The 17490-nt window shown below is 56.6% G+C and overlaps 1 protein-coding gene and 1 non-coding gene across 5 annotated transcripts in view; one reads left to right on the forward strand and one right to left on the reverse strand.

Moving 5' to 3' along the window:
* Positions 1–2207: 2207 nt before the first annotated feature.
* TRNAG-UCC (transfer RNA glycine (anticodon UCC)) lies at positions 2208–2279 on the reverse strand. The gene has a single exon. It is a non-coding gene; the product is annotated as a tRNA-Gly (tRNA).
* Positions 2280–2516: 237 nt separating this feature from the next.
* Positions 2517–17490, forward strand: part of DPP9 (dipeptidyl peptidase 9) — a 40895-nt gene continuing 25921 nt past the window's right edge. For 2 of the 4 annotated variants that reach the window (XM_059918702.1, XM_059918703.1), the window contains exons 1-6: positions 2518–2701; positions 3690–3742; positions 6332–6419; positions 10091–10344; positions 15931–16043; positions 17245–17418. In XM_059918702.1, coding sequence (XP_059774685.1) covers positions 6364–6419; positions 10091–10344; positions 15931–16043; positions 17245–17418 — 597 coding nt within the window. In that variant the 5' untranslated portion in view covers positions 2518–2701; positions 3690–3742; positions 6332–6363. Of the gene's footprint in view, positions 2702–3672; positions 3743–6331; positions 6420–10090; positions 10345–15930; positions 16044–17244; positions 17419–17490 lie in introns of those variants that run through there. The other 2 variants (XM_059918704.1, XM_059918705.1) reach the window with 2 other exon arrangements.

Genomic DNA, 17490 nt, shown 5'->3' on the forward strand with positions numbered 1-17490 from the left:
GGAAAAGGCAAGGAATGGATTCTCCTGGATTCTCAAGGAACAGCGCCTCCGGAAGGAATGCAGCCCTGTGGACACCTTGATTTTAGCCCCTTTGGACCACTTTTTGGACTTCTGACTTCCAGAACTGTCAGATGATAAATTTGTGTTGTTTTCAGCCAGTGTTTATGGTAATTTGTCGCAGCAGCAGTAGAAAACTAAAACAGAAGATCCTCAAGATATATTACTGTGTCACAGCGCCCTGCTGAGCCATATTGGGATCTGATGCAAAAGGGAAACTGTGTGCTTCTTGGTATGTTTTATGTGATTTTTAGTAGTTAATTCCTCCCCCCAAAAACATATGTTGAGAATGTTATCGATATGTTTGCTTCCATTAAACACAGAAAAGTAAAATTATTAAAAAAAAGAAAAGTAAAATTGTAAGTTCTTAATGTTGTGAATTCTAATATACCTATTTTAAAGTTTCAATATTTTCAACGATGTCCTGGGGGAAAATGACCATTAAAAATGCGTAAAAACAGACATATGGGACTTCCCTTGTGGCCCAGTGGTTAAGACTCCACCTTCCGGCCTTCCCTGGTGATGCAATGGTTAAGAATCCGCCTGCCAATAGAAGGAACACGGGTTCGATACCTGGTTAGGGAATTAAGATGCTGCCTTCTGTGGGGCGGGGCCTGTCCTGTGTCTGTGCGTCTGTCCTTCCGCAATGATTCCTGCTCTGTGGTCAGACACCTCCCTACAAAAAGATCCTACTTTCTTTAAATAGTCGTGGACTTTTAAGGTTTCCTTTAAAATGTTTACCATTGTTATTTCACATCTAACTGTAGAAAAGTTTCACTATTGTATCAGAACTTCTCCAGAAAAGTGTCACAGACATTTTCTCCTTTGGGAAATTACGCCTAAATCATGGTCTCTATTAAAAAGCAGATCTTAGTTGCTGCAGGGCAACTAAGCCCAGTGCAACGCAACTCAGACCGGATGCAGCCAAGTAAATAAATTAAAAAAACAAAAAATAAAACAAACCAGACGTAGAGGGGCACACGTTTTTGCTCTTGCCTCAGACTCCAATATGGCTTGGTAAGACACTGTCAGAACCTGTCTTGCTTTAAGATTTTGATATTTTGTTCAGCATGGGGTTGCTTTTTGCCATTAATTTGATATTTTAGAATAATGCATTAAAATATTATTTATATTGATTATTGAGTTTTTTAGAGCCACCTTAATTTTTGCACTTGAGGTCATTGCCTCACTCACCTTCTAATCCTGGCCCTGCAAGGGGAAAAAACAAACAAAACAGATTTTACAGCAATCTGATCCTAACTCCTTACCATTACCTCCCTTCCTTCTACTATCTCTCTTAAAAAAAAAAAAAGAAAGAAAAAAAGAAAAAAGAAAAAAGATTGGTCCAAAATGAGTTAACTCTGGGTTATAAGATGAGAAGTCATTTAAATTATCTTCTTTCCATGTCCGGCTTGTTTTGGTTTTGTTTTGTTTGTTTTTTTTTTCCCTTCGCAATTTGCTGCACCTGACGTCCTTCAGAGGTCTTACAGAAAGTTCTTGCAGAAAGTGGTTTGGGCTGAAGCAACAACGTCAACATTTGTAGACAGGCAAGAGTTTAAAATCTATCTATGAGACGAAGTAATGAAACATTGTTGGGCTTCAGGGTGGGTTTGAGAGCAGTTTCTCTCTTGGATTGTTTTAATAGTGTGTTTGTGCGTGTTGCGAAGGGGGTTATTGGATTTTTTTTATTCTGTACTTTCCTCCTTCCAGCTTCCATTGCATCAAGCAGAGTGATGGATATTCAGGAAGAGCGGAAACCACCGTGAAGGAAGGAAAGAAAGAATGTTCATTTCAGGAGCTACAATGTAACAATCTCCGTAACATTGTTTATGATAAGCTTAAGAAGGGCGACCCTCACCTGTTTCCCTAGTGCTGCGGTTATCACGTTCTCCTCACAAGTGAAAGGGCCCCGGTTCGATCCCCAGCGGAAACATTTCTAAATCTTTACTGTAGAATTTTAAAACTTGCTTCAAAGTAATTTCAATAGAAATTCAGCGTCGGTGCCTTTTTCTTTTTTCTTATTTCTCTGGTCTTTTTTAGATATTATGGAATTTAAAATGTTATTGCGAAATAATACAAATTCTAGGTCGATGTTTGACGAGAAAGTTTTAGGTGGACGGTAAAACTAAGAGAAAGCCGTAAAAGGTAATTGCGTTGGCCGGGAATCGAACCCGGGTCAACTGCTTGGAAGGCAGCTATGCTAACCACTATACCACCAACGCCCAGGCAATGCAAGTTTTCTCTCAGAGCCTTTAGTAGAAGTATTATCGGTTAGGCCGGGCGATACCAAGTTACCGGGGGTGTCTCTCCCAACGTCCCTGCTCGCACAGGAAGACGCCACGTTTGGGACGTTTCACCCCACTTGCCGCGGGGGCCGTGCTGGCGCGTCCCGCCCCCCCAGCGCCCCGGACTCCTTGGTGCCGGCCGGGAGGTGGCCAATCCCAGGCCGCCGCCTGGGCCGCTCGACTTCCGGGTCAAAGGGGCCTGAGCTGCCGGGTATCCCGTGTCCGCTGCTGCCGCTGTTCCCTGCGCCCGCCACTTCCTGGGCCGCAGTCCCGGGCATGGAGTCGCGAGCTTGAGGCGCCGCTGGCCCCGGGACGCCCTGCCCAGCCCGGCCCTCGCCCCGCGCTGGCCCCGATCCCCGGTGAGCAGTGCCCGCGCGCCCCGTCCGGCCTCGGCCGCGACCCTGAACCCGCCATTGACCGGCCCCACCTCAGTCCCGACTCTGGATCCTCCACTGACCGGCCTCCCCGGTGCCCTCCGTCCCGGCCTCCGCGCACCCCGGCCCCGCCATTGCCCAGACTCGCGGTTCCTCCAGTCCCCGCCTCCGTTTCCCCTCCGCCCCGGCCTCTCCTCACTCCTTCCCCGCCCGTCCCCTCCGCCGGCAGGGCCACCTCTCAGCCTCTCCAACGCCCGGTCTGTCCCGACCTCCTCTCCCATCCCGTTGCTGCCCAGACCACCTGGCTCTGACCCCTTCCGGGGGTGGCCGCACCCAGTAACGCCTTCCCTTCCTTGTCGGTTCTGGAGGTCCCTACCTTCTCCTCCTCCCCATGTAAACACGCTATCTATATGAGACCAGAGCCCACTTCCTTGACCTGCTCCCACCCCTTCACCCCTCCCCAGCGCTCGGCTTCCCCGCCACCCGCATCCCCACAGGTCCAGCCCCTTCCCTCAGCTTCGCTCCCAGGCCAGTCCAGCCACCCACCTTCTTCGCACAGAGGCTCCGACCAGCCTTGACAACTTCCCCATCCATGGGGCAGCTGAGCCTTCAGAAGTGGCCCGTTCCCTTTGAGCCCATCCCTGTCCCCCTCCCCCCCACCGCGAGGAAGTCACTTGCCTCAGCGGCAAGAACAAACCTTTCCAGGAGCTGGGACTAAAGCCCAGGAGGGGTGCCCTGTGGCCACCAATCCCTGTCGTCCCTTGCTGGATCCTGGGCGAGTTGGGCCCCGTGGCAGGACTTTCCTCCCTGGTGTGGTTCAGACAGCGCTTCAGGGCTGTGAGGCATCCTTAGGAACTACTGGGTACAGAAAATCAGGCCCGACCATCAGGGACTCCCCGAGTGGCAGGAAAATGAGTAGTTAGCCGGTCCTTCCATTAAATCGCCGCGTTAATAAGACATTTACTCTGTCAAGGTCTGTGTTCCACGTCCGCGGCTGGAATGGAGGCTCTCTGGACCCTTTAGAAGGTCAGTGGTGCTGGGCTGGGGTGGCCGGGAAGGCTGGGTGTGTGCTGGTGGGATTCATTTGCCTGCTCCTGGATACAGAATTTGGCAGGAAGTGGTTTTCTGCAGCCCTGGGGTCACTGGTCTTGGGGACAGTTAGCCAGGCCCCAGGCCAGGGGCTGCAGCTTCGTGTGCTCTTGCTGGAGACTTTTCTTTCTATCCAGCATCGTATGCTAGATGTCCATGGACAGACGCCCTGGAAGGACTGGGGGAGAAAAAGGAGGGAGCACTGATTCCAGCTGGATTTGGTGGATGTGTGGCTGCATCTCCCCCCCCCCCCCCCCCCCCCGCCACACACACACCTTATACGGTGCCTGGCGCTCAGTCTGTAAATGGTGTGGATTCTGGCTCTGAAAGGAACTTGAGTCCAGTTCTCCCCGTGGTGTAATTTTAAGTAACTTGGTTAGATGACAGTACTAGCTGGCCCGTAGTTTCTGCTATGTCAGCTACTTTACCAGTGCAATCTCATTTAATCCTCTCAGTAGTCCTAGGCGTAGGCACTGCAGTCCCACTTTTTTTTTTTTTTTAAATTTATTTATTTATTTGTTTATTTTTGGCTGAGTTGGGTCTTTGTTGCTGCACGCAGGCTTTCTCTAGTTGCGGCAAGCAGGGACTGCTTCTCGTTGCAGTGGTTTCTCTTGTTGCGGAGCACGGGCTCTAGGCACGCGGGCTCAGCAGTTGTGGCTCACGGGCTCCAGAGCGCAGGTTCAGTAGTTGTGGCGCACGGGCTTAGTTGCTCTGCGGCATGTGGGATCTTCCCGGACCAGGACTTGAACCCATGTTCCCTGCGTTGACAGGTAGATTCTTAACCATTGCGCCACCAGGGAAGCCCTTCAGTCCCATTTGTAGCTGGGGAAATTGAAGCACAGAGAGGTTAGGCGGCTTCTCCAAGGTCACATAACCCAGTAGTGGCAGAGTCAGGATTTGAACCTAAACCTCTCTGACACCAGAGCCCACAGTTTTCACCACTGGACTGAGGTGAAATCAGTGCTTCTTTATGGTGACATTTTGCTTCACTTCTTCCATGGGATCTCTGTCCTGGGACCAGGCGCTGCTTTCTTTTCCTTTAACCATCAGGGCACCTGTCTCGTCAAGAAGGGGGTGGGATGCCCACCAAACCAGGGGTCCCTTTGACTTTGTTCAGCGTTCAAGTGAGGACAGGGACACTCGTTCATTCAACCTGAGATGTTTGCTGTACTGAGTGCTTCCTGTGTGCCGGGGCCACAGCAGGAACAGGACAGATGGGGGCCTGCCTCCATGGGACTGACGTCCTGGTGCGGGGTGCTCACCCACCCAGAGAGGGCTTCTCAGCCTCAGCACTAGCGATATCTGGGGCCAGATTATTCTTTCTGGCGGGGGAAGGGCATCCTGCTAATTGTGGGGGACTTAACAGCATCCCTGGTCTCCACCAGCCGGATGCCAGCAGCATGCCTCCCAGTCGTGACAACCAAAAACGTCTCCTGGGAACACCAGCCCTCCTCAAGACCCCCTGGCTTAGGGGATTCACTGACCCCCCAAGAGACTCTGCGCTCCATGACCATCTGACCCTCAGAGGTCCTAGGATGCTGCACCCATTTAAACACACAAACCAAGAGTGAGGGACAGGAGGTGACTCACAGACGCCGGGGGCCACCCTGATTTATACCGTCTGAACCATTGGGGATTTATTTTGGTGTCTAGTGTGAGCCTAAGGATCTAACTCCATTTCTTTCCCCCAAACAATGAATACAGAGCTTCTCCCCTTGGGCACTGTGGACGCTGGGACCAGATCATTCTCTGGGGTGGGCCGTCACGGCCACGGTAGGGTGATGAGCGGCGTCCCTCGCCCCACCCACTGGATGCCGTGGCACCACTCCCCCAATCAGGGGTAACAGCCAAAAGTGTCTACAGACATCACCAAGGGTCCCCTGGGCAGGGGGGCGGGGAGAGGGGGAAAATCACCCCCAACGAGAACTACCATTTTAGAATGAGTGCTTACAGAAAGGCCCAGGTGTTGAGATGGGGATAACAAGGTAGCACCTTTGGACTTCGTGCCAGGAAAGACCCCTGAAGAGGTGATACTGGGACCCAAAGGATAAGAGGGAGCACGTCATACAAAAAGCAGGGCAAGGGTGTTGTAGGCAGAGGGACTGGTAAGTGCAAAGGCCCTGAGGTAGGACTGAGCGTGTTTAGGGGAGATTAAGGCCAGCGTGTCTGGAGATCATGGTCAAGGAGGTGGGGTCAGGAAGGTCATCAGGGAGCAACCACAGTGGAGAATTTGGGTTTATTTGATTTCCAGCAAGTGCCGTGGGTGGCGGCCCCCGAATCGTTTGAAACTCTCATCTTCTCAGGGACTCTCATCTTAGGAGAACCACCCGGTTTCTGGCAAACTCCCGGACAGGTGTTTGAATTTCGAATTTCAGGACAGGGCCTGCACCATCTGCCTCATGAGGAGGCCCTTGGCATTGGGTGTTCCCCGCAGACAGGAGGGCGGCCTCGAGGAATGGGGGCGGGGAGGGGGGCCCACAACCCCACACTGCCAGAGTTGCAGCCCCTCGGTCTGCCCCCTCACAGGCTCACCCACCCTGAGGTCAGCCGAGTGGTTAATGCGGAAGGTTAAGAAGGTGCGGCTGGACAACACAAACACAGGACGTTGGAGAAGGTAAGGGGCGTGCCATGGGAGCCGTGGTCGGTGGGGACGTGGTAGAGGTTCCCGAATTTCCAGCGGAGTCTTAGGTCTGGGAAGGCACCTTGGCCACCCCGACGTTTCTGCATTTCCCCGGGGTGCGCGTCTGGCTGTTCTGCGTGGGCGGCAGTGTGGGCTAGGGAGGGGTTGTTCAGCCTTGGCATTTTTGACACTGGGGCTGGGTCATTCAGTGCCCGCGCTGGCATTGTAGGGTGTGGAGCGTCACCCACCTGTCACAACAGCCACAGATGTCCCCAGACATCACCCCGTGTCCCCTGGGGACGGGATCAGCCCCAGGTGAGAACCGCTGGCCAGACGGTCAGGATGTGGGTTTGGGGTCCAACAGACTTGGGCTCCTGCCCTTCCTCGTGGGTTTCTTTGGGCGAGCCACATGACCTCTGAGCCTACTTTCCAGTCCAAATGAGGACGAGCCCAGAACTCACTAACCGGGGTTGCAGCGAGGATTAAACGTAATCATCCACACAAGGCCCAGGCGCTTGTAAGTTCCACGTGTGGGGCCCGGCACGGGAGGAAGGGACCACAGGAATTCCGCAACCTAGCCGACCTCTCTCACTATCAGTTTTCTGATCCTCAGGCTCATCTGCTTTTAGGGAGCGCAAGGCTCGGGGAGGCAGGAAGGGGACGGGAGACGGTTCTGGAAGACAGGGCTGACGTTAAGCGCGGTCACTCGTTTCCCGGATGTGGGCTCTGAAAGCGGGTGGTGTGCGTGCATTCCGGTGTCGGTTAGTGATGGGACCCCGAGTCTCGTCTCTCATGTGCGCTAGGTACCACGTGGGCACGGGCTGGGCTGCACACTGACTTGAAGAAGCTGAAGGCCCGGGCAGTGCCAGGGCATGGCCTTCATAGGGCAGAGGATGGCCTGCTGCTTCCAGGGAACCCGCAGCACCCGCAGGCATGCGCGAGTTCCCTGAGGGCCACTCTGAGGCATTTCCGGAGTGTGGCGGGCCCCGCCCCTCCCCTCCCCTCCCCTTGTGCCTTATGAGAATCTGCTTTCCTCATCACCGGCCCCGCCTGGGTCTCCACCAGGTGCCCCTGTGGGCGGGTGGTCCCAGCCCGTGAAGCACTGGCTCAAACAGATCACAAAATGCCATCGGGCCTCGACTGTGACCGCACCAGCGGGTCCCGAGCCGTGCGCTGGCGGTGTCGCGGGCTGTGAGGCGTTCTGCCGATTGGCAGAAGGAGAGCGTAGGTGGACCTGGCCTAAGTGGCTTAGAATCCACTTTCATTTCCCCAGCTGTGTAAACTCTTGAGTCAAGAAGCCGAGCCCCAGCTGGCACTGAATGAGATGGGGCCGGCACAGGCTTGCTTCCTATGGGCTGCATTGCATTCACCTGTTCCCCCTCCGAGGCTCCCTCTGCGTCTGGGGAGGAGAGGGGCGAGCGGAGGGCCGGGGTGTAGCAGCAAGCCTTAGCCTGGGAGCTCAGGCTGCCTGGCCACATCTAGAAGATTCCTAGAACTTTCTCCCGATGTTTCATCTCGTTTCTCATCTCCTGGATCGTGTTTTTGCTTCCTGGGCTCTCTGCGCGGATCGGAGGCAAGATCATTTTTATCGTTTTTTGCTGCGGAAGGAAGCCATGAGATTCCGGGAGTGCTTCCGCCAGCCTCTCCGCTTCTGGGGTTCCCCGTGGGAGCCCTGGAGGCCACGGTCTGTTCTTGTGCCGTGAGCGGGGCTTGAATTGTGGCAGCCGAGTCGGTGGGGGGGCTTGGCGGGTGAGAGGACATCCCCTGCCTTGGTTTTCTGGGCTTGGTGCCAGCAGCGCTTGGGGCCGTGTGGGCTCCGCAGCGCTCAGCCGGTCCTGGCCCGGCCCCTGCCCAGCACCGCCCGTGGCCCCTGCCGCCCTCGAGGTGAACCGCAGCTCTGGGCAGGCCGGGACGGGCCATGCGTGCCCCTTGGCAAGGCTTCCGTCCTTCCAGAGTTTGCTTTATTTGACCCGAGGGCCCCGAAGGCTCTGACGGCCTGTGGTCCGTGTCTCCAAAGCCGCCATGGGAGGAGCTGAAGTGTCTGGGGGACAGGACACGCCAGCTCGTTGCCCCGCCACCGCTCTTCCCCGAGCCCGGCTGGGTCAGGGAGGACTGAACAGGGGGCGCGGTTGGAAAGGGCACTCTGATAATCAGCCCGCAGTGGGTGCTCAGGAGCCAGGGGAACCGCCTCGTGTCTCTTTCTCCCCTTGCCTCTCAGAGCGGGCAGGGGTCCTTTGTCCTGTGGTGGTCACTGCAGGGTCTCGTATTGGCAAGGGGCAAAGCCTTCTGGGAGTCTTAAGGCTCCCACTGGAAGGGGGAGCACCAGCTCTGTCCATGACTTCTCTAAAGCCATCCCCTCCTACAAGGGAACACCGACTTGTGCCCGCAAAGCCGCTAATCCCAGAGGATAAGGAATCCCAGCGTCTGGCGAGGCCTTCAGCCATTCGGTGCCCTCGCAGGAAATCGAGCCTGGCCCGCTCACATTGGCTGGCCTCGCTAGACGACCCTGGCTCTTCCAGAACCGGGTCACCGTGGCCATGTTTAGATTTCCCTAAAACAAATATTTGTCTGGCCAGTCCTGTTCAGTCAAGAAGTGTGCTGAGCAGCGGGGGTGGGGGTGGGGGTGGGGGGAGCCCTTGCACAGCAGCCGCTGCCCCTGGAGGGGGAGGAGAGAGTGGGATGGCCTCTGGGGGAGGGTTGCACATCCATCCTCTCATGTGGAGCTCCCCCGATGTCCAGCGAATATCTGCCTGGGCCTCTGAGCACCTCTGGTGAGGCGCGAGAGGTTCCCCCGCTGGCCAGCAAGCTGACGGCACCAGTGAGGAGGTTTGCAGACCCATTGCTTACGCTCAGTTCTTGGTGCGGGAGCGAGCGTGTCTCCCAGCGGGCTGTAGGGGAGACCATGATTCTGTGGCTCTCCAAGGAATGCCTCCTGTGTGCCGGGGCCGTGTGAGGTGCTGGGATGCTGCTGTGAACGGGACAGACGTGGGGGAGACAGGAAGGGGACCTGTGAACAGCCACTGTGACGAATGCTCGGAGGGCAGGGCGACCAGGTGGCAGGTGGAAGGTGAACGGAGAGACAGGTTTCGGTGCAGGTGTTCATCTGAGGACCCGACAGGTACTTAAGCTGAGATCTGATGAGACGTTAGTCCAGTGGAAAGAGGGAAAAAAGTGTTCCAGGCAGAAAGGATAGCACATGCAAAGGCCCCGGGGCAGGAAGCAGTCTGGCCTGTTTGGGGAGCTGAGAGAAGGCCAGTTTGCCCGAGGCCTAGTGATGAAGCGGGGTGAGGTGTGAGGGCCTGGCAGAGGTCAGAGGGCAGAAACCATCGAAGGCCGTGGTGAGCGCTGGTTTTTAACCCTGGAGGGTGTGGAAAACCAAGGAAGGGTTTTAAGTTAGGGGATCAGATTTGCAGTGCGTGTGCAGTCAAGCTGAGAGACGGTTGCAGTCATTCATCTGAGAGGTGATGGTGGCCTGGATCTCAGGATTCGTGGATGGAGAGAAGATGAACGATTTGAGAAATACTTAGGGGGGCGGGGAAGGTTGCACGGGGCTGGGGCCCTGCCAGGGGAGTCGGAGAGTCTGATGGGAGGCAGCTCGTAAGTGGAACCTGGGTACCACCCCCCCCCTTCTCATTGTCTTCCCGCCTGTCCCTCCCTCCTCGTAGCTTCTCGCTGAATTCCGAGGGGGCGGAGAGGATGGCCACCGGGGCGCCGACATCCGACCGGGGCGACGCCGTGGAGATGGAGGACCCAGCCTCCCGCTTCCAGGTGCAGAAGCACTCGTGGGACGGGCTCCGGGGCATCATCCACGGCAGCCGCAAGAACTCGGGCCTCATCGTCAACAAAGCTCCACACGACTTCCAGTTTGTGCAGAAGACGGACGAGTCGGGCCCCCACTCCCACCGCCTCTACTACCTGGGTAAGCCCCCGGGCTCCCCTCGGACCCCCCAGGCTGCCCTCGAGCCGGGCAGCATTTCTGGGACAGCTGTTACTAAGTCCTCTAGTCTCCAGATGTTGGCCGCTCCAGTTAGTTAGACGGTCCCAATAGAGGGCCTGGCCCTGGGCAAACTGTCCCACGAATGACGCAGTGCTGCCCATGTTGTGATGCCACCCGTGGGTGACATGTGTTTACAGTGAAAGTCTGGGGCAGGCGTCCCCCACGGGGCTCAGATGTGTATGTGACCAGAGCAGAGGGCAGTCCTGCCCCATCTGTGTTACAGCAGCACCATGGTTCGGGCCTGGCCTGTGGGTCTGAGGCCCTGAGATTGTTTCCAGCCCTCGTCAGCGGGGCCCGCCCCCTGAGTCACTTCCCCACCACCTGGGCTGGGCTGGGCCTGGCTAGTGAACAATTTGACTTCCCCCCAGTGGGAGTTGAAAGTAACTCCAGTAGATGCTTGCCGGCTAGCAACGCGTTAAGAAGGAACCTGAGGCTCAAGGAAAGGTGCCACGGTGGCATAACCGTGTGCGTCGTGGGCTGACAGTTGGGGTTTGCTCTCCCTGCCCGAGATCCCTGGCGGCTAAGCACGTTAATGGCTAATCACGTCTGCCTCCTGGTATGTGCCTTGCGAGCAGCACTTTCTACGTCATTGGCAATTATTTATGTGTTTGTGTTCCCTGCCGGCCTTTGGGGCACGGATGAGGCCTCGTGTACACCTGTGGCCTCAGCAGCTGGGCCAGGGCCTGGCTCCTGGTAGGGGGACAGCAAATATCTGTTGAGCAAATGAATTTCGCCTAAAGGTCTTCCAAGGCAGGAAGGAACAGTGCCAAGCATGTCCCTTTGTAAGTAGCCTGACACGTTATTGTTGATCCAGGGCAGGTTTTTAACCTCAGCACTGGACGTTTGAGGCCAGCGCTTTCTCTGTGTATCCTCAGCCTGCCCCCAGTCAGCCCTCAGTCAGTACTGGAAGCGAGTGATGGAGTGAACGAATGAGTGAAGGTCATCCCCTGCCTGAGGCTGACCCCACGCCGAGGACCGTGAGAGTGACTGAGATGGACGCCAGATGGCTCTCCCTTTCCCACAGTCCATGCCGTCTCTCCTCCTAGAGGCCCATGTGGAAACCAGATGGCGGTTTGGCAAGCAGAGGCAGAGAGGGGAATGGCCTAGAAGGGTCAGCAAGCGACGGCTGTCTGTTTTTAGCAATCTAGTTTTGCCGGTGCACAGCCATGCCCACTGGTTTACCGACCGTCTATGGCTGCTTTCGAGCATAATTGCAACAGAGGTCATGTGGTCCGCAAAGCCAAAAATACTTACTGTCTCTGGCCCCTTGCAGGAAAATGCTTGCCAACTCTAGCCTAGGAGAGATTAGGGCATGCTTCAAGTTTCATTTACCCAAGGGAGAGTTGGCTGTTAGGACCGAAAGTGGCCAAGGCCCTGGGACAGTGGTGAGCTGCTGCCTCTCTCTTCTTTTTTCCTGTGGTTCCGTGGCCCCCAGTCCCTTTCTCCCAACGCAGTCTCTCTTGGGCCTCTCGCTCTCTCAAGTTCAAGGTGCCGTCCTGGTCACGGTACTTATATGCGTTTCCTGGGGCTGCTACTGAAACAAATGCCCACCGACTCAGTGGTTTAAAACAACAGAAACGTATTCTCTCTCAGTTCCGGAAGCCAGAAGTCTGAAATCCTTTTCTCTGGGCCAGTCAAGGTGTCCGCAGGGCCAGTCTTCTTCCGGAGGCTCTAGGGGAGAATCCGTTCTTTGCCTCTTGAGGCTTCCGGTGGCCACCGGCATTCCTTGGCTTGTGGCCGCGTCACTGCAGTCTTTGCGTCCATGGTCTCATCGCCTCCTCCTCTCCTGTGTGTCTGTAATCTCTCTGTCTCCCTCTGATAAGGCACGAGATTACATTCAGGGCCCACCGAGATAATACAGACTAATCTCCCCAGCTAGAGGTCTTTAACGTAATCCCATCTGCAAAGGCCCTTTTGCCAGGAAGGTAACATACAGTTTCCAGGGATTAGGACATGAGCGTAGCCATTGTTAAGCCAACCACAGAGCTGCCGAAAGGGACAGAAATGCTCCGAGCTACTTTGAGCCACCAAGGACCCCTCATAGTAAGGACACGGGTGTGTCAGGGAGCCCCCCAGCCTCATGAGCAGCACTGAGAAGCCCAACCATGTGGAGTCCAGGCATCTGCCCTCGTATGTTTCTCTCCGTGGATCCACCCTCACTGCCCACCTACCTTCCACTGCCACACTCCCGGGATTGCACGTCTGGTTCTGGCCACCAGCAGAAACGGACCAGCTTTCTCTGAATTTCTGGGAGAGTGAGTATGATTGGCTCAGACATCCACTCAGCCAGTCATCCTTGGCCTGGGGCGGGCGGTCCCTGCCGTCTATAGCAGGTGCTGAGGGCCCACTCTTGTAGGGGGCGGCTCCAGACAAGGAGTGTGGACCCACTGCAGCTCCAAAAAGTGCCTAGAACAGCCCAAAGCCATCCTGCTTCTCTTGGGGTGACGTTGCTCACCCTTCAGCTGATGCAGTCTGCATCACTCAACACCCTCGGGGTACCCTTGACCTCACTCCATGTCCAAGTTCCTGGGGCAGGTCTCCCCAGAACCCCCGTATATTTATAACCTGTCTGCACTAGCCTGGTGCTGGGGGAATGCTGGCAGCCAGAAGCATTTATGGATTGAACAGAAAGGACCTCTAGGGGCAATGCCCAGCCCGCCCCCTGCTCCCCTGGGAACCTGCCTCCTGGGCGGGCCCCAGGCTTGCCAGTCACCGTCCCCTGGGAAGGCTCATTGGGAGCCCAGTGCACGTGGGATGCAGCAGAACAGGGAACACGCCTGCCGCTCGGGCGCGTCCCCGGAAGACGGTCCCAGGGCTCAACTGCTCCTAGCGGGTCAGCTCCTCCCCCCCCCTGCAGACGGGTGTCCTGCATTCGGTGGAGGAGGGCACGGGGCCCCAGACAGCACTGGGGGTCCCTTAGGGGGTCCCTCCTGTCCTGTGTCCAGGTCCAGGGTCACACACCCCACGTGGCCCCTCATCCAGGCCACGCGGTGTTTGCCCAGGCCCCTGGGCCACCTGCCATGCTGGTGGGCTTTGGGGTGGGGTGCTGTCCCCAGAGATGGAGTGGAGCTGGTAAGAGGAGGCATGGGAGGGACCGTGACAGCAGAAGTCCGCGGCCGTGGTCAGCCGTCCCAGACCCTCACCGTGCGCACCGTCGCAGGTGCCGAGGGCAGCTCCTCCAGGGAATGTGCCGTTTCGTGTCACTGCTCATGAATCGCTGGCGGGGGGAGGCGGCGCTGATGTCCTTGGCGAGGCCGCACCGTTGATTTCCTGTTTGGGAGGCTCCGGCTCCCAGAGAGCCTGCGGACACGGGCTGTGCAGAGCCCACGGCGCTCGGCCGAGAGCGGCCACCCGCGCCCTCCCAGCCACCACGCTGGGTGGTGTTTGCTTTTTTTTTAAATTGAGATGTAATTCACATCCCATAAAATTCTCTCTCTTAAAGGTGGAGAGCTCGGTGGCTTTGGGTACAGTCACAGCATTGTGCAACCGTCACCACAGTCAAATTCCAGAACGTTCCATCACCCCAGAAAGCAGCGCTGTGCCCATTAGCAGTCACTCCCTATCCCCCTCCCCCAGCCCGTAGCAACCACTGACATGCTTCCTGTCTCTGGATTTGCCTGTTCTGGACGTTTCACAGAAATGGAATCACAGGGAATTCCCTGCTGGTCCAGTGGTTAAGCCTCCGCGCTTCCGCTGCAGGGGGCGCGGGTGCCATCCCTGGTCTGGGAACTAAGATCCCACAAGCCGTGTGGCCAAAAAAAAAAAAAAGAAATGGAATCATGCACCGCACGATTCCCGTCCCAACTTGTCTTGTGAACTTAGGAAGATGGCCCCGTGGGCAACTCGGACGGGCGGCGTCACATCCGTGCCTCTAGCTGGGAATGAGTCCAGCTGTGGCAGCTTAGAGAGTCCTTAGAAGTCGAATTGTGAATGCTTCCCACTTGTAGCTTTGCGTTTTCACTCTCTTTTTGCTAACTATACTTCACGAGGAAACTTTGTCATGAGTGGAAGACGCGAGTCGCTTGCCATGTTGAGAAGCTACCCGTAAGAGTTACTGTGGTGGAATAGGTATTATTTATGAAGCTATATCTAGCTCTGGAGGCGCCGAGCTTGGGGTGCGGCCCTCCTGTTCTCCCTCTCTTAGAAGTGAGAGCGCCTACGAGGAAGAGAGGCCAGCACCAAACCGAGCCTTCCTCCTGGAGGAATTGGGGTTGAGAGGGGTCAAAGCAGCGCGCCTGCTTTCTGTGACCTGCTGTCGGTCACAGTGCATTCCCGGGCCCCCGCAGAGCATCCCGCCTGCTGCCGGGGGGCTCTGCCCCAGTCCCTCACCTCGTTGCCCAGAGCGTGGGGAACCCGAAGCTTCCCAAGAGAACCATTCTGCTCCCGCCATTAACTTTGTTAACAGCCGTAGTACCGTCATCCATCGAGGCAAAGGCACTTCCAGTTGGGACTTCCCTGGCAGTCCAGTGGTTAGGACTTGGCGCTTCCACTGCAGGGGGCATGGGTTTGATCCCTGGTCGGGGGAACTAGGATCCCACACACGGTGTGGCGTGGCCAAAAAAAGCCTAGTTAGAAGATAACGTCCTTGTTTTATTTGCCACTGTTTGTGCTGAGTGCTTTTTATCTCTTACCTCACTTAATCCACACAGAGGTCTCACTAGGCAGCTACTGTATTTTACAGATAAGGTTAGATTAGCTCAGTGGTTCTCAGTCAGTCGGGCTGTTCCTGCCCCAGGGGATGAAGCTCAGCAGTGTCTGGGGACATCTGTGGCTGTCACACTGGGGGGGCTCTTGGCATCCAGTGGGCGGGGCCAGGGAGGCTGCTGCACACCCCCCAGTGCCTGGGACGGCCCCCCAGAGGATGACCAGTCCCGGTGTCAGCAGCACCGAATGGGAGAGGCTGGATTGGATACACGTTTCCCGGTCCGTCTGGAGCTTTGCCCGTTCTCTGATCCTCGATTAATTCCTGGACCAGAGCCCAACCTGTGGAGAGTTGGGAATCACTGACCAACCCCCCTTTTTTCATCCTCTTGTGTGCTATTTCTTTTTATTTATTTATTTATTTATTTATTTTGGCTGCGCCGGGTCTTAGTCGCGGCACGTGGGATCTTTAGTTGCGGCATGTGGACTTCTTAGTTGTGGCATGCATATGAGATCTAGTTCCCCAAGCAGGGATCCAACCCGGGCCCCCTGCATTGGGAGCGTGGAGTCTTACCCACTGGACCACCAGGGAAGTCCCATTGTGTGCTATTTCTTCAGTAACTGAGGCTAAGACATTCAGCACTAACATCTCAGGTGGAATTGCCTGCTGCTTCTGCTGGCGGGTGTAACCCAGGGTCCGTGGCTTCTCTGGGGAGGGGTGTGCCGTCAGGGTGCTGTAGAAGCAGGAGGAACCAGCCGGGCCCAGCCCCAGGGAGCCACGGGGAGTCCTGAGGCCGGTCCCGCCCGAGTCCCTCGCCCCGACCCTGGCAAGGGCGCCCATTCTGGTTTTCCTCTCTTCCTCCCAAGGGATGCCCTACGGCAGCCGAGAGAACTCCCTCCTCTACTCCGAGATCCCCAGGAAGGTCCGGAAGGAAGCGCTGCTGCTCCTGTCCTGGAAGCAGATGCTGGATCACTTCCAGGTGAGCCGTGGGAGTCGGGCCCTCCCCGTGGGCAAGGCAGGCGGGCGCACGGCAGCCCCTTCTTCGGCCTCACTCAGCTTCCTTGGGCCCTGCACCCACCCCACCCCCCGAGGGGGGTCCCAGCCCGTCCCCTGCTTAACGGTAGCCCCTCGGAGAGGAGCGCCTGGCCCTGGACCCCTGTGCCACGCCCGCCCCCTCCCTTCGGTGCACACCCGAGCCCCAGCGTGTAGCTTGCGGTGACAGCTCCCGTCAGAAGCACGTCTTCCTCTTAAATGCCTCACCAACGGCGTGCAAGTGACTTGGGCCGAGACCCTTTTATAGAAATTTAGCTAATAATGGATGTCGCCCAAAGTCATCTCGCTTCCAGAGGGGGAGATGGCCGGTGAGCAGCGAGAGTGCTTTGTGCACTGGTATATGTTAATTTATTTTTGATCAAAAATAAAATATGACAGTACGCAGGGGAGGGAACCCATGCAGCCCCTCTCTCTTTTGCCTGTCCCCTGTCCCAAGCTGACCGACTCCTGTTTACATGGCTTTCCTCGCAGCGTGAGGCTCATTTTGCTTTGGATTCTGCTCTTTAAAAATGCATTTCTGGGACTTCCCTGGCCGTCCAGTGGTTAGGACTCCGCGCTTCCACTGCAGGGGGCGCAGGTTCGATCCCTGGTCGGGGAACTAAGATCCCGCATGCCACGCGGCGCAGCCAAAAAAAAAAAAAATAATAATAATAAATTAAAAAAATAAAAATAAAAATGTATTTCTTCCCTTTAACGTTCCTCTGAATTTCCACATCATCTTCAGAATTCTTCTTGGGGCAGCTGCATGGTGTCCACCATAGTTTACCTGCCCGCCCTGCCCAAGGTCAGGCGTTAGGGTGGTCAGGCGTGGAATCTGCCCCACCCCTACCCATGCCAAGAGCAGGAATGGCTGGTGGTGGGTGGCTTCAGCTCCAATGCTCTCGCAGGAAGGGGCTGTGACCTGGGAGGGAGGGCGGGGGTCTGTAGGGTGTAGGGTGGCCCTGAGGGCGGAGGAGGGCCTCGTCTGTCTTAGAGCGATTTGGTGGCGGGGGGTGAGGAGGCTGGAACTACAGGTGAGCCCCGCAGCCCTGCCAGTCTGTGCCGCTCTGTGGCCAGGGTGCTGGGGCCTCCAGCTGCTGATGCCGGTGTTCCGCCCCGCCCCCCCGGCCCCGCCCAATTGTCCCCAGGCCACGCCCCACCATGGGGTCTACTCCCGGGAAGAGGAACTCCTGCGGGAGCGGAAGCGCCTGGGCGTTTTCGGCATCACCTCCTACGACTTCCACGGCGAGAGCGGACTCTTCCTCTTCCAGGCCAGCAACAGTCTCTTTCACTGCCGGGACGGCGGCAAGAACGGCTTCATGGTGAGCCCCGCTTACTGGTGGGGGGGGGGCGGGGCAGGTGGCGGCCTCCTGACCCCCTGAGCTGGGTCTCTG

Source organism: Balaenoptera ricei, chromosome 3, assembly GCF_028023285.1.
Source record: "Balaenoptera ricei isolate mBalRic1 chromosome 3, mBalRic1.hap2, whole genome shotgun sequence".
Classification (NCBI taxonomy): Eukaryota; Metazoa; Chordata; class Mammalia; order Artiodactyla; family Balaenopteridae; genus Balaenoptera; species Balaenoptera ricei.